This window comes from Lotus japonicus, chromosome 3, assembly GCF_012489685.1.
Source record: "Lotus japonicus ecotype B-129 chromosome 3, LjGifu_v1.2".
NCBI lineage: Eukaryota > Viridiplantae > Streptophyta > Magnoliopsida > Fabales > Fabaceae > Lotus > Lotus japonicus.
The window spans coordinates 95,469,747-95,484,360 of record NC_080043.1 but is presented as its reverse complement, the minus strand read 5'-3'; the positions used below and the strand labels follow the sequence as shown (position 1 = coordinate 95,484,360).

General features: G+C 35.8%; 3 protein-coding genes across 3 annotated transcripts; 1 reads left to right on the top strand and 2 right to left on the bottom strand.

The window, feature by feature from the left end:
* The first annotated feature begins 470 nt into the window (after positions 1-470).
* On the top strand, positions 471-4,115 carry LOC130747784 (uncharacterized). Its single transcript, XM_057600818.1, has 7 exons — positions 471-767; positions 905-995; positions 1,229-1,344; positions 1,607-1,666; positions 1,760-1,825; positions 3,226-3,431; positions 3,733-4,115. Exons 1-6 carry the CDS (start codon positions 711-713, stop codon positions 3,421-3,423), a joined length of 588 nt encoding a protein of 195 aa, XP_057456801.1. The 5' UTR covers positions 471-710; the 3' UTR covers positions 3,424-3,431; positions 3,733-4,115.
* A 1,919-nt stretch (positions 4,116-6,034) lies between these two features.
* LOC130747782 (hypothetical protein At1g04090-like) lies at positions 6,035-8,612 on the bottom strand. Its single transcript, XM_057600816.1, has 2 exons — positions 8,351-8,612; positions 6,035-7,953 (listed from the first exon to the last, which is right to left on the bottom strand). Exons 1-2 carry the CDS (start codon positions 8,457-8,459, stop codon positions 6,368-6,370), a joined length of 1,695 nt encoding a protein of 564 aa, XP_057456799.1. The 5' UTR covers positions 8,460-8,612; the 3' UTR covers positions 6,035-6,367.
* Positions 8,613-9,465: 853 nt separating this feature from the next.
* Positions 9,466-14,160, bottom strand: LOC130747783 (uncharacterized). Its single transcript, XM_057600817.1, has 7 exons — positions 13,968-14,160; positions 13,809-13,889; positions 11,757-11,805; positions 11,500-11,596; positions 10,464-10,516; positions 10,288-10,350; positions 9,466-10,080 (listed from the first exon to the last, which is right to left on the bottom strand). The coding sequence occupies exons 1-7, from the start codon at positions 14,117-14,119 to the stop codon at positions 9,751-9,753; spliced, it is 825 nt and encodes a 274-aa protein (XP_057456800.1). The 5' UTR covers positions 14,120-14,160; the 3' UTR covers positions 9,466-9,750.
* Positions 14,161-14,614: the final 454 nt, after the last annotated feature.

The following is a 14,614-nucleotide window of genomic DNA, read 5'->3' as shown; positions in this document are numbered from 1 at the left end:
TCAGATTGGGTAGCAAGCGATGGACAAACCTACAACTCATTACATTATAAAAGTTGAAATAAATAAGGTCATTGTATTAGTTTGTTCATTTGACTTTATTTGTTTTTAATCTTTTTATTTAAGCACACTAAGCGATACTGAGTTGAAGAAAGAATTTTTGAGTTTGGAATCAAATCTTTTATCAGTTAACTTTATTTGTTTCATGTGATAATATATATATTTTGTATTCATTAAATAATCCTTCGTTAAATCTTCTCAAGTGTATATTTTTCACTATAAAGTAAATTTTGTTTTGAAAGGAAATAAAAATTAGCACGAAATAACACAATTTTACATCAGAAAACTAAACAATAAAGCAACAACTACCACAAAGCTAAATTGGGTGATGGTAAATTGGTAATATGAATATGGGGAAGATAGTTATGTAATGTAATGTTTAATAATTGAAAAAGAAACATACACATACACTGAACGTGAAAATAATTTTTGAATAATTTAGTCTGAGACAGACAGAGGGATATACTCGTGAATTTGTTGTATTCTTTGTGCATTTGCATCTTGATGTTGTTCTGATTCTTCCAAATCAAACGCAACGGCAACAGGGAAGGAACAATCACAATCACAAGAACGCAATTGAATTCCTTTCCCTTTGCAATTCCAAGTTTCATCATTATCCGTCAAAATCGTCATTCGATTAGATTTTTTCTGCTATGGGTCAAGCTTTTCGGAAACTCTTCGATACCTTCTTCGGCAACACCGAGATGCGGGTAACCCTAAATAAATGTCATTGATTATTAACTTGTAACCTAGGATGGATCAATTACTGTTTTAATTTCAATTTAATCTAACTCACCTATCTCTAATTGCTTTTTAATAATGCAATCACCATTCATTATTGGTTCAGGTTGTTATGCTTGGTCTTGATGCTGCTGGAAAAACAACTATACTGTACAAGCTTCACATTGGAGAAGTTTTATCTACTGTTCCTACTATTGGTGTGTTTTATTCTATAAGCTCATTATTTAATTAATTGTTTTCTTTGTTAAGTTTTCTTAAATACTTGTTTTAGTTGGTTTAGGATGGTGAATCTCTGTTAGCAATGAGTATGTTGTGTGAATTCAATGGATGCTAGCATGTAATCGTGTTTCAGTTTAGTCGAAGGAAAATTAGAAGTGGAAATAATCTATATATGTTATTTGAGGGTTTGTCAAATTGTATTGTTTTGCAGGTTTCAATGTGGAGAAGGTTCAGTATAAGAATGTTATTTTCACGGTTTGGGATGTTGGAGGGCAAGAGAAACTTAGGGCACTTTGGAGGCACTATTTTAACAATACAGATGGTTTGGTAAGAACTAATTCCCATGTTTTTATGTTTTTTTTAACACACAAATCTTGTCTTTTGGCTGTTATGTAAAATGTTTCTTGTGTTACAATCGTCCATTTATCCATTGTTATCCATATCTTATGATACGTATCTCGATACGATACAAGTTTTCAAGGCCCCGATACGTATCGCACTGTGAATCTAAAATGAACTTGAATCTCTGTCTGTATCTCCAAGTCTGAGCTGAATTGTCAGGCTGATACATATGTGCACATTTATGCAGATTTATGTTGTTGATAGTCTGGACCGTGAGAGGATTGGGAAAGCAAAGCAGGAATTTCAGGTGATAAAATAAAAAAGTACACATGCACACACACACACACACTCACTATGTTACTCCAAGCAGACTTTGAATTTAACAGTGGATTACTTGCAGACAATCATAAACGACCCATTTATGCTCAACAGTATTATCTTGGTCTTCGCCAACAAACAAGATCTGGTACGTCCTTTTCACTTAACCAGGCTTTCGGCTGAATGACCTGACATCTATGGTTATCTTTATATGTGATTATCTTTTATGTTGGGATTTTTCAAGAAATATGAACCAACTTATGGGGAAACCTAAAACAAATCTATGCCTCAGAAAAAAATAAAGCATTTACTGAGTGAGATTTGCTCCCATCATAGGTCCAATTGTGTTCCAGTGACAATCTGACATGATGCAAAAGTTATTGTTTAATTAGATAGAGAAGTACTTTCAGCAAACCCTCTTTTATTGGTTGATATTTATGTTGGTTCCATTAAGTTTGGAGTGAAATCCACCAAATTGGAAGTGGGATCTATATAAGAGAGTATATTAGAGAATATGCTTTTAGCATTTCTCATTTAGGAAACACCTTGCATGGAAGGTTGGCTCTCACAAACAATTTTCTTATATATATTGTCGAAAGTAATTTGAATTTAAATGTGGTGGGGAACTCAGTAACTGGAGATATTTGACAGAGGATTAGCTCTTTGTAGATTTTCTTTATTTGTGTGTGCATATTTCCTATTGTATATTTGGTTCACCAGTTAATACAGCGCATGCATGTTTCATGAAAAATGATCCTCTCCATCCAAGTTATGTGCAGCATCTCTCCTGCAAGATACTGCTCATGCATGTTTCTTGCATGGATAAGACTGCTCATTGCTCAATGAGAGAGTGGTTGGTTAAAATGGTTCTGCAATTGATAATATTTAGCCATTTTATTTGCTGTAGAGGCAGGAAGGCTGGAGAGGATCTAAGTCCTTGTTTCATCCCATTTTGGGAACATTGAGTCAATTTTGATCTTGCAGTAATATTTTTTTTTTTGCTTTGTTTCTGACTTACTGTTATCGAAATTAGAACAAAGAAAAACTTTCGGATAGTCCAATCTCTGTAATTTTGACAAATCTCAAGGGAGGTCAGAGTAATTTCTCAAAATTTTAATTATCAAAGCACCCAAGATAAAAAAAATGAACAAAAACATATTTTTCTGTTCTCTGGTTAACTTTTTCTATTTAAATATTTTTGTTTGTGTTTCTCCAGCATCCCGTATGACCATTAAAAATTTAGATGCCAGGAAGACTTTCTGATTTTTGTTTTTTCACTTTTGGATGGAATTTTTGAAACTTCCATTACACATTCAGGTTGAATTCTGACATGTATACCACTTGAGTCCATCATGTTATCTTTAGTAAAAGCGCGACTGACTCAGTTTTCTTTCTCAATATGTGTAGTTTCATCAATGGAAGTTCCTAGTACTCAAAATTAACCTGCACTTTTATACTATTATCAATATCTAGCAATGCTAGCAGACAATTCTTCTTGAACAAATTCCTCCAAATAAATGTAAACAATATTTTCCTTTTTATTTCCAGAGAGGAGCGATGACGACAAAGGAAGTATGTGATGGACTGGGTCTGTTTGATCTCAAGAATAGACAGTGGCACATACAAGCCACTTGTGCGCTTAAGGGGGATGGCCTTTATGAAGGCTTGGACTGGTTGTCCTCAACTCTCAAGGAGAGGAATGCTGCTGGATACTCGTCAATAGGACTAGGAACTGCATCCTTCTAATTTTCCAGGTTTGAACTACTTTCAATCATGAGTTACCTTCCGGTTTATGATTCCATTACATTATGGAACATCTTTTAGCTTATCTTATATCATTAACGCTTATACAAGCGTTAGGAAAAACTAATGTAAATAGCTTAGTCCTACCTATAAGCAAGCTGTTTTGATTTGATTTCATAAGCAGCTATAAGCACTTATTTGAACTTATTTCAATAAGTTTGTCAAATTTGCTTATGATTGTCATAAGTGCTTAATTAAGTTATTTTACCCAAAACACACCTATATTTATATTTATTATATTCTCCACTGCAGGTATTTTGGCCTTAGGCTTTGGTGATTGGTGAATCTGTTGACTGGCCAGTTCTAAAATGCTGTGATTTGATAATCAAATTTTTGTTGTCTCATCTGAAGCTGATGAAGTGTCACTAAAATGCTGTGACTTGCTCCAACTATAGAAGATTGTGCATGCCGAATGATTAACTATATAAATTATGTTGCCATGTTCATACTCTCCATGATAGGTGATGGATACTGGATCATTTGTTCATTCTCCCTCGATTTCCCCTTGTGTGTGGCTGTGCCGGGTTCCTAGATTCATAAATATAATGATTCTGACAAATACATTGGGAGCTGGTCATGATTTTCTTTTGCACAATGTCTTATTATGATTCAATTCAATTGGGTGGTTGCAATTACTGCACTTCTTTTCATTTGCATAATACTACCTCCGGTCTTATTTATAATCAATAAAAAAAAATTCACATAGTTTAAGAAATGTAGTTAAACTAAATAAAATGCATTAAATATGTCTTGAATCTAAATAAACTTTCAAAATTACCCTTTGTTATTAGTGTTGGAAAGTGGGAAAGAGAGAGAATAATTAATGAGACACATTTAACAAGTTATAATTAATAAGGGTATCATGGGAAAAAAAAAATTAATATAGCTCAAACTTTTATTTGGTTCTTATAAAAAGGACCAAAAATTTTCTTCTCTTTCATGCTTATAAATAGAACCGGAGGTAGTACTCCCTCCGTTCCAAAACTATTGTAGTTTTAGCTTTTTTGTTTTGTTCCAAAACCATTGTTGTTTTACATATCCAAAGCACTTTATCTCATTCTTTTCCATGCATGCCCTCATTTAATAGTGTATCTCTCAAGCACCACCTCTTATTTTGACCAATCACAATTTTCACCAATTAGTTGACCAATGATTTTTATTCTCTCTCTTTCTTATAACTCATATTAAATAAAGGTGTTTCAGTCAAATTATAACACCAATTAATAAACTCTTAAACTGTCTGAAAAAACTAAAACTACAATATATCAACAACAAAGCAACATAAAGTTTGGCTAAATCGGCAACTGGAGGGGATAAAGGGAAAGAGCGGTGGAGAAAATAGACGTAAACGATGGCGGAGAGAGGTACTGTAACATAGATTATGTATAAAAGTTATATACTATCTGTTTATAAATACTTAATCAGTCATCTATTTATCAAGCTTAATGTCATATATATTTTAGAAATATATGAAAATGGCATGATTCATCTTCTCTGGTAAAAAGGAATCCATCCTCCTCGGGAAGGTTGGGATGGAAATGAAATTGGTCATTCCAAACTGAAGTATGGCCCGAGGTTGCGGTTGCTGCTGCATTGCGGACAAATGCGGATTGATGCGGCTGCAATTGTGGTCGCGACACCGATATGGGACACCAAAATCTCTTATGTTGCGGGCACAATTGTGGTTGCGGATCGTAATTTGAAACCATGTCATTGCTTTAGCAACTGGATCTTAAGAATCAACTCATCACATCTGGTGGCATTCTCTACTTTTCCTTAATTTGGAACTAAACGATCAACTCTATTGAGAAAGAGGGTTAAAAGACGCTAAGTCCCACATCGATGAGTTTAAGAAGCAAGTAAAAGTATATATATTCGGAAGTTGGAAAGTTATTTGCTCTTGTGGCATATCTTGTCCCCGTAGTGGAGCTTCTTTGACCCTTTGTGGGTATTAGTCTCTCCTTTGTGAGAGTTCATCTCTCCCCTTTGTGGGAGCCTCTTTCCTCGAAGTGGGAATTTGTTTTTTATTCTTTCCTTATTTCCCTATATGAGATTTTTCCCTATCAGATCACACAATCAAATAAAGTCAACAATTCTTATTGAGTAGGGTGAAAATGTTGGGTACAATCAACACTGAGAATTCTTCCCTCTTATATGTAGGATTTTCTATCCTTTTATTCTTTCTCTCCCTTTAGGAGCTTTTTCTATCGTATCACACAATCTAACAGAATCAACAATTTTTAATGAGTCAGCTGAGAATGTTGTGTACAATTAGCAATGAATCATTTGATATATACTCTCTCAATGTATACTTGGTTCAATGTATATATATTTTTTTTGTATTTTACATTTTGAAATCAAAGAATTTAAAATTTATATCACTTATCTTGAGTAAATAAATAAAAAGGTCTTTAGATAAAAAAGAGTCTCAAGGGAGGCATTCACAAATTTGCAATGGAAGTTTACAAAATAATGTTAGGGTAAAAGACTAATGTAGTACTACATGGCAGCTGTACAACAGTCTTAGGTGTGCAAAACAAGTTTAAAATCAAACTGAGGCAGCAAGTATAAAATTCTCATTCAATCCAACTGTGAGATATTTGCAAGTTTTTTATTAGTAATGCACAAATCATTAGCTAACCATCCATCTATTTCGTGTGTGGCTTAGTATGTTTACACATATAACTACAACATTACAGTTTAGAATTTGTAGGGTTCACCAACAATCGGTGCATGTTTGGAAATTCTTCAACAATTGATTATAAAACCAAAATCAATTTTGGGAAGCAACTTTTGTGATCAGCTTCTGTGTGCCAGAATTGATTCTTAACAAAAAAAAAAGTTGATCCAAACATGCTATGAGAGTAAGATGAACACCAACATAAAATCACCATCTTTCATCTCCAATCCAATTATTTTTCTCTTTTGGCCCAGTAGGACCTTCCTCACCATACAGCTCCACTGGAAACTTGTTAAACAAGTTCTTCATCGAATGTTGAAGCATTTTTGGAAGAGCATTGATGATCTTATCCAGCTCAGTTTTGGAATCATAAACAATCTTGGGGCCCCACTCTCTCATAAATTGCAACCACTGAGGTTCAATGACAGCATTTTGTAGATACTCAGCAGCAACAAGCTCATAGTGAATACTAGAATCCAGGTACAACTTACTACGAGCAGCATCATTCCTAATGCCAAGTCCTAGTTTTGCAGAACCTTGAATATAGGTCCCAGCATGAGGGTAACTTGCATGTCCACATTTTGATGCGTACACAATAGCTTTGTTGCCATCAATGTATTCCAAGTCATAAGCATCAACCCATTCACCACCACTGTGCTGTGAAAAGTATATACTATATAGCTCTCCGCTGAAATTGCATATTCGAAGCGTAAAATGTTCCCAGTCACCAACATGTTCTCCAGTTTTGCTCAAAGCTATGTTCCTAATCCCTACTTTCAAAGTGGCTGGTCCATTGAAGGGGCAAAACACCCACATTGCAATGTCTGTAAAAGTTCCACCAAGAGCTGGCTTCACATGAACATAAAGCCTTGCACTATTCATGTCCCCGCGTTTGAGAAAACGCCGACTTTGATCATTGTTCGGCAAGTCTATCCAAAACTGTCCATCATTTGTTCCCCCGCCTGGTAAATTTGAGCCAGATGCATCAATTCCCTCTCCTTTAGACACACCCTTTCTGTACAACATGGCTCCATTGCTGAAAAACCAAGCTACAGAAGACGGCAAGTAAGCTTCATCAGGATGAAAGAAAACAGTCGGGCCATAATGCTTAATAAGTGCATGCATTTGTTGCAAATTTGGCATTGCAGGTAGCACAGGATTGAGATTCTTCAAGCATGCAATAGGAAGCTCTTCTCGCGTGTTAAAGCCACTACTGCAGAAAAAAGTCCCAACAGAAACCCCTTTTCCTAGCAAGCCACGGTCACAAGGTCTCAAGCTCCATACCTGAAATGAAAACTCTGGAGTTTTAGAACCGGAAGCAAGTATTACACGGTAAGGTTCACATTTGTCAGTCAGGTCAGCGCGAATGCAACACATTTCATCCAACTCAGGCTTGTCAGGTTTGTTAGTAACCAAGTAGCCGAGGGCCTTGTAACCTTCTGGAGGCAGAGGTTGCCAAAAGTAACCACATCCTCCATTAGGACTCCAAACTAACTTAAAATCAAGGGGATTTCTCAGGGGAGGTAGCTTCTCCCGGTTGTCGGTATCAGTAGTTTCGGATGAGCAGGTTCCAACTTCCCTAGCAACAAGTACAAAACCCCTTAAAGGCTTGTCACTGGGTTGACAATAGTGACCTAGGATATGGAAACTATCGGGTACTCCCACAGGCTTATAAAATGTAACAGGTTTTCTCGTGCCTGGTACAGCACTGCTGATCCACACAAACTCAAACCTAGTGACCTTGAAAACTTCTATTTCACCAAGATTTACAATTCCTGAAGCAAAACCTTGTCCTGAAATGACACATATGTAAGTAATACATTAGTTAAGAGAGATAAGTCAATTTTGTTTTCGCAAAATTAAGAGAAAGTAAAGCTAACTCAAAATGTCTGAGACAGTAACCAATAACCTTAGTACATGCCAATAGTAAATTCCTAAAAGAATTCCAATTAGATTAATCTTGATTTATAAATCATACTATTATCAAGGTCATTGCTGAAGATCAATTTTCATAAAATCTACTAAGGTATATGCATAACTGGCAAAACTCCAAACAAAAATGCTGAACCTCCAAAAAAAGCAAAGAAAAAAGAATCTAATTACCAAAAATGGAAAAAATCATTCATTCATATGGGCCATAGTCACAATACAGAAACTCAGTGGCTTACTATAAAAAGATTCAAAAGAAACCTTGAGGCCATTGAGGAATCGGAGCCGGAAGAGAAAAGATTTGAGGGTTCGGGGAAGACGATTGAGCGATTGTATTTGGATTCCTACGAAAGCGTTTGAGGACAAGCATCTCCGGCAACCGCGGACGCAGAGTTCATGAGCTTTTCCGATCAAAACTCGGTGACCCCATAACGGTGCTTAAGCTTTTCTTCAGAATCCTACTTTTGTGATTAAACATTATTGTATTTGTGCCTTCCTTTATTTAAAGATAAAATAACTAACCAAATTTCATGATTTTTTCCACCCACAAAAATGTTTGCATGGCTCTTACATATTTGATTTTTACATAAGTAGATGTCTTCTTCATGCCAACAAGGGTGCTGGTTCAATTATGATAAATTTTGATTGTGTAGAATAGTTTTTTTAATTTAACTACTAGGAGTAAACCCATGTCAAAGAGTTGATTTTTTTCTTTTCAAATAATCCTCTGAAGCTCTCAAGTCATGTTAGGTGTGTAAGCATCTCCCAACAAATATTTCTCCGTACGCACCGTCTAGGTTATCGAACCCTGAGCTAGACGTATAAGGAGTCAAACTATCTATTAGTTGTGTTACACCTTATTGGTATTGCAAACAGTTGAATTATAAAGTTTATAATAAAAAAATTAAGAATTAGGCTTTGTGAACTTATAGTAGTATACATACTTGCTTTCCAATGAAAAATAAAAGTTTTATGCGATTTTTGAATTTTAATAGTGAAATAAAAAGACCAAACTATGTTGCTATTACTCTTATGAAGTCATGATTTTTAAATGGAGAGGAATGGCTAGAAGTTATACTTTGAGATTTAGAAAGAATAAAATAATCCATGAGGTGATAGAGCCCACACCTCCACTACTCTTGAATTGGAACCTCCCCCTCATTGGGGTAGCTATTCCTAGGCCGATGTGCGCCCCTCGTCATTAATTCTAGAGACTTCAATTTTTAAAGTTTAAAACGTACAAAAAATGAAGCACATTTGTTGGCGCAAGATGTCACAAGTAGATACGATGATCTCTTTAGTTACTAAAGGCTAAAGCCAACCAACACAAGAGGTAACAACTACTATAGTCACCGCAGAGGGAATGATGGCAAGGATTGGAAAGTTCAAAATAAGTTTGTGAATTTAACTTCAGAGCACAGATTAAATAAACAGATCTACAGTGTAGTATTTCAAGCTCATGCCACCAATACAAGCAGTGTCAACACAGACAGAAACCTCGTCCTGATTTCAAGAGTTGCTAAATTCTAAGCACCAAGGATTACCATGTCAGTGATGAAAGCACCATGAAACAACGACCAAGTTCCATCCACAGCACTGGAAGCTCACCAAGAGAAAACATCTGAGTCTATGCTCATCAGAGTTTACAGTAACCACAAAACTCATGCACTATTAGAATTTGTCTCAGAATTGGGCTCAGAAATTGTTTCTGGTGGTTTAGCATCTTCAAAAGCTTCTGTGTCAACGGTCATATCATCCCGCGTATCAGCCTCAGCCTCAGCCATTACTTCATCCTTGTCGGTGGCTACCGAAGGCTCAATGCCATTTTGGGCACTATCGGATTGGTGCTCCTGCTTTTCACATTGGTGCTCCTGCTTTTCACATTGGTGCTCCTGCTTCTCGCTGGCATTCTCCTGCTCATTTGTCTCTTGTACTGTAACTTGTGGGCATGGATCAGTGGAGATTGCCAGTGTAGATGTAACTAACAAGTTCTACAGAGGAAAACACCAGGCATAAGTCAAGCAAATGTTCAAACAAACTATCTATAATTGAAGTACTGTACTGTTAATAAAAATAAATAATTTTTTTTCTGGGATTCACATGAGACAATCCTAATCAAACTACAGGATTTTCATTGTTATTAATTCTCACAATTACTAATTTGAACAGCTATACACCAGCCATGCAATGAAGCATACCTTTTCAAGAGCTAAAGCAAGCTTTGAAAGATTTGGATAAATGCTTTTTGCGTCCAATAAGATCTGTTCAATGCAATATCAGACAAAGTAATATTATTCTACATTTTCATATTAAACTTAATGGATGTCGGTGCCGGGATTTAATAATGCGCAATAGACCAAAGAAGCAGACATACCTCACAAAGCCTTTGCAACGTGAATGGTGGGCCATCAATAAAACATGTAAGTTCTGGAATCCAGAAAGCATATAAAATTATCAAGATAATTTAGTGGAACTTCTACCCAGACATAACTAAAATAATAACATAATATTGTGAAGCAAGTAATTATATGAAAAACCTATGCAATAAGGTAACATAGTATATAATATATATATAATCTGAAAGGAGACAATCTAAGTATTCAAGATATTTGTTGCAGGTCAAGGGTTAAGAATGAAATAGGTCTGGGTTGGGTCCAGGAAATTTGAGATCCGAAAATCACTAGCAGTAAAATGGCATTCACATTCCTTTTTGGAGATTACTTCATTATGGTCTCAATTCTCAAATAATTTAGAGCAAATTTGGAAACCAGGATGATGGGATATCAATGCAATGGTCAACGTAACTCATACTAATCCTTGGAAGTTCATTTCTCAGGGATACTCTTCTAAGTTCTAACCATTGGTTTCTTTAAGTAAGATAATTTTCAGACAGAAATGCAGGCCTACTCAAAGCCACCAAAATAGGTTTTTAAAATAAATGACATTATCTGTTAACACGGTGCAGTCTATAAGAAAATTGTATGAAACTATAATATTCCAGAGGAGGAGAGAACAGCAATTTTTATTTTTTACCATTATTCCTTTGTATACATAGATAAACTTATATTGTGTATATAGAACTCGAAATTGCGTCATAGGAAGTATCGAATGCAATGCTTCTTGCTTACTAGTATGAGATTACATATTCTTATATTATGCATATCTGACTGTTCTATTTTGAATTTCCGGTGTTGGAATATCTCTAAGACTAATATTCCCTAAAAAATATTTGACTTATCAAAAGCAATTTTAATATTTTTATTTTTTACAGTATTTTCATATTACTTTTACAATTACTAAAGGAATAGCGCTATAATTTTCAATATAGAAATAATGATGTTCAAGTCTCAAAGTTAATGTTTATAAAATTGATGATTCTCATAAAAAAGAGGGAACTAACAGTGGGATACCTTCATCCAATTTGTGGACTAACTCAAAGTAGGATTCTCCTAATGAAGCATATTGCTCCTCAGTAGTAACTTTTGCCTCAGGGTACTCTGACAACACCTGTAAAACAAATATGTAAAGTGTACGAATTACAATGTTTGAATAATAATTAATCAACTATTATATTATACAAGAAAAATGTAAAAGCCTATATGCTAGCATACTTTCAAGAATCAAAGACAATACATTTAAGAATGCATGCTAGCATACCTCCCCATACCTGCTTCAGCTGAAACGATAGCATGCTCTTCAAATTATCCCACTCATGCCTGTAATTCAAAAAATTTACCACATTAGAAAGTACATGCCCATGTCCATGTCAACTATCATTCAATTTAGCCACAGTAGTCAATTCCTGAAAGCTATATGGACTGCCCAATCAAAAAAAAGGTGCTATAGTGGTATAGTGAGTGGATCATGGTGTGGCCGCTATACAGATGTCACTGACAGAAAACCAAATTCAAGATAGTGTATAATACATGTGTATGAATGCTCAAATCTAAAAAAAAGGGAAAATTTAGGACATATCTGCGTTGTCAATCCCAGTTCCCAGTTTGTTGCGGCCAGCCTCAAAACTGGATAGCAGGACGGCTGGGATAGTATTTTTGCCTAAATTTTGTATAATTCATGCCCTATATATAAATACTAAAACAATGATAAATACAGAATAGAATAGAGGATAAGAGGTTAGAAGTGGGTAGAACAGAGGTGAAGCTCGCCGGAGAAAGGTCAGAGGTCATGTCGTGGTGGTCGTTGGCTAATTTTGGGCCGAAGAGAGGGAAGGAGCGAAGAAAAACATAGGAGAAGAGGGTCCAAGTGGGTAGAAGAGAGATAAAGATCGAACAAAATCAAAGTGCTAGGATTTTTTCCATTGCGGAAACCTGGAAATGCCCCTAAATAAAACCCCCAACGTTTACATTTGGGAGGAATTTTTGAAAAACTGGGGCCTTCACCATCCCGCCGAGATAGCCAGTAGCCGGGACAGTGAACTGGGATGGGATGGGAAAATTCATCCCAAGGCATGGTTGGGATGGGATGGGAACCCAGGATCCTGCCAAGATTGACAACTTAGGGACATATTCATTTGTATTACTATTACCCAAACACCATGATCATAGGTAACAGTAACGATCAACAACAGTCTAAGGCAAGATATTTCATAGGCTAAGGCTCAAGGAGATTCTTGAGGAATAAATCCTGAGAAGCTAAGAGGATGTCAAATGGGTAAGATCATGGAGGCAAAGGTGTGATAGGACAAACAAATCAAAACCACAAGGAAGGAATAGCAGAGTGATGGACAACACAAGAAATTGTCCACAAAATCACTGGGGTGCCAGGATTAAGCACGAGCACTCAGAGAGTAAGCACGTGAGAAACAGAAAACAGAAAAGCCAATATTGAAAGAGGGGAGCTGCTGGAAAAGATCCAGGTTTAGCTATAAAAACACATCTACGCATCACGTACCAGCTAGGAATTAAAAACACAGGTGGGGAAGCAGAGTTTGTTTCTAAGGAATAGGGGTTTCTAAACCTTAAAAACCCCTGTTTCAAAAAGGATAAGCAGTTCCTAAAATCTCCCTGAAAAAATGAGTGGGAAAACCTATAATTAGTGAGCAAAAAAGGGGTTTCCGGTTTTCACACCTATTTGGTGAAGCATCAAGGTCAGCTGCAATTCCAGCCATGATTTTCCATGGTGATAGCAACAATCCTGGCCCCCTCCAGCAGCCTCAGGAAGTGAAGCTACATTCGCACTATTACGCTACAACAACTCTGCGCTATTAAATACTTTAAATTTTCTGGGTACAAATTTACAATACCACATCATGATTTCAAAGTGTTAGCACATCATTTTTCAGTAGGCAGTTCACTAATAATGAAACTTAATTGCATTGGTTCCGAATGGGTAGTATCGCTTAAATTGCAACTTAAAGGACTAAACAGAAACTTTTATCTTATAAAAGGACCCATGATAGTATATAACCCCTTGCATCATATAGTAATTGATTCTCACAGTAAAAGCCTACAATGTTTATAATTGTAAAAGCATAATGTAGTCAAAGGCAGTAGACACACCTAAGGTTAGAAGAATACCTAGATTTGATTCAGTCTATGGGACTCTTAGCAGCAAGCAACTTAGGGTTTTGTAAATTGAACATGAATGCAGACTAGGGTTCATTCTGTGGCGTCCATCGTTAGATCTAATGAAATACACAAACAACACAAACACGAAGAAGAAGAAGAAGAAGAAGAAGAAGAAGAAGAAAAGCACGTACCAGAATTTCCCAGTGGATGCAATAGCTTGCAGAATCTGTGTAACTTGTTCCCTCGGAACATCGAATTTCTGTTCAACGTCTCTGCAAACAAAGAAAGCGAAATTGATTCAGGAAGAGCAGGGTTTTGCAAAGAGAAACAGGAGTGAATTCGAAACTCACTTGTGGTTGGAAGCATCAGCATCAGCATCATCAGCCACAGCCACAGCCACCGCATCATTTTCGGAAACTGGCATCGCGGCGGCGGCGGGAGGAGGCGAATCATGGTGTGGTTGCTCCATGATAACTACAGTAGAAAATGAAGGATTGCACATTGGGGAAAATTAAATTAATCTAAGGCAAAGGTGAAAATGAACTTACCTTAACTACAGTAGTATATATTTATAATAAATAGTAAAATTATATTTGTGTGTAGCTTTATTGGGCTTCTTATGGTTATGCCTCAGCTTTAGATGTTGGGCTTTGATACAATGGACTCATGAATATTTATTAAACTCAACTTTATAATAAGGATTTTTCTCAAATAAATACTCACTTCATTTTATCATCTAATAATCTTTGACCCAAAAAAAAAATCTAAAAATCAAATTACTAGCAAAATTATATTTTCTATATATTCTACCAAAAAATAAATTAACGCACTATCAGCATTAAACATTTTTCAGTTTATTAAATTAAAAAGTTATTTTGTGATTTTACAATCAATTATTGAATGTCTGTGTTAAAAGATAAAAAAGCACATAAAATAAAATTAAAAAATGGGTAGGTGTGAAATACGTCTCAAATATCATCCATATTGAAATCAAGAA

Coding starts and splice junctions, on each gene's coding strand:
- LOC130747782 (XM_057600816.1), bottom strand. CDS start 8,459: ATGCTTGTCCTCAAACGCTTTCGTAGGAATCCAAATACAATCGCTCAA. Junction 7,954..8,350: donor GATTCCTCAATGGCCTCAAG/GTTTCTTTTGAA, acceptor GTGTCATTTCAG/GACAAGGTTTTGCTTCAGGA.
- LOC130747783 (XM_057600817.1), bottom strand. CDS start 14,119: ATGTGCAATCCTTCATTTTCTACTGTAGTTATCATGGAGCAACCACAC. Junction 11,597..11,756: donor TATCGTTTCAGCTGAAGCAG/GTATGGGGAGGT, acceptor TTTGTTTTACAG/GTGTTGTCAGAGTACCCTGA. Junction 10,517..11,499: donor AGTCCACAAATTGGATGAAG/GTATCCCACTGT, acceptor TCTGGATTCCAG/AACTTACATGTTTTATTGAT.
- LOC130747784 (XM_057600818.1), top strand. CDS start 711: ATGGGTCAAGCTTTTCGGAAACTCTTCGATACCTTCTTCGGCAACACC. Junction 996..1,228: donor ATCTACTGTTCCTACTATTG/GTGTGTTTTATT, acceptor ATTGTTTTGCAG/GTTTCAATGTGGAGAAGGTT. Junction 1,667..1,759: donor AAGCAAAGCAGGAATTTCAG/GTGATAAAATAA, acceptor GATTACTTGCAG/ACAATCATAAACGACCCATT.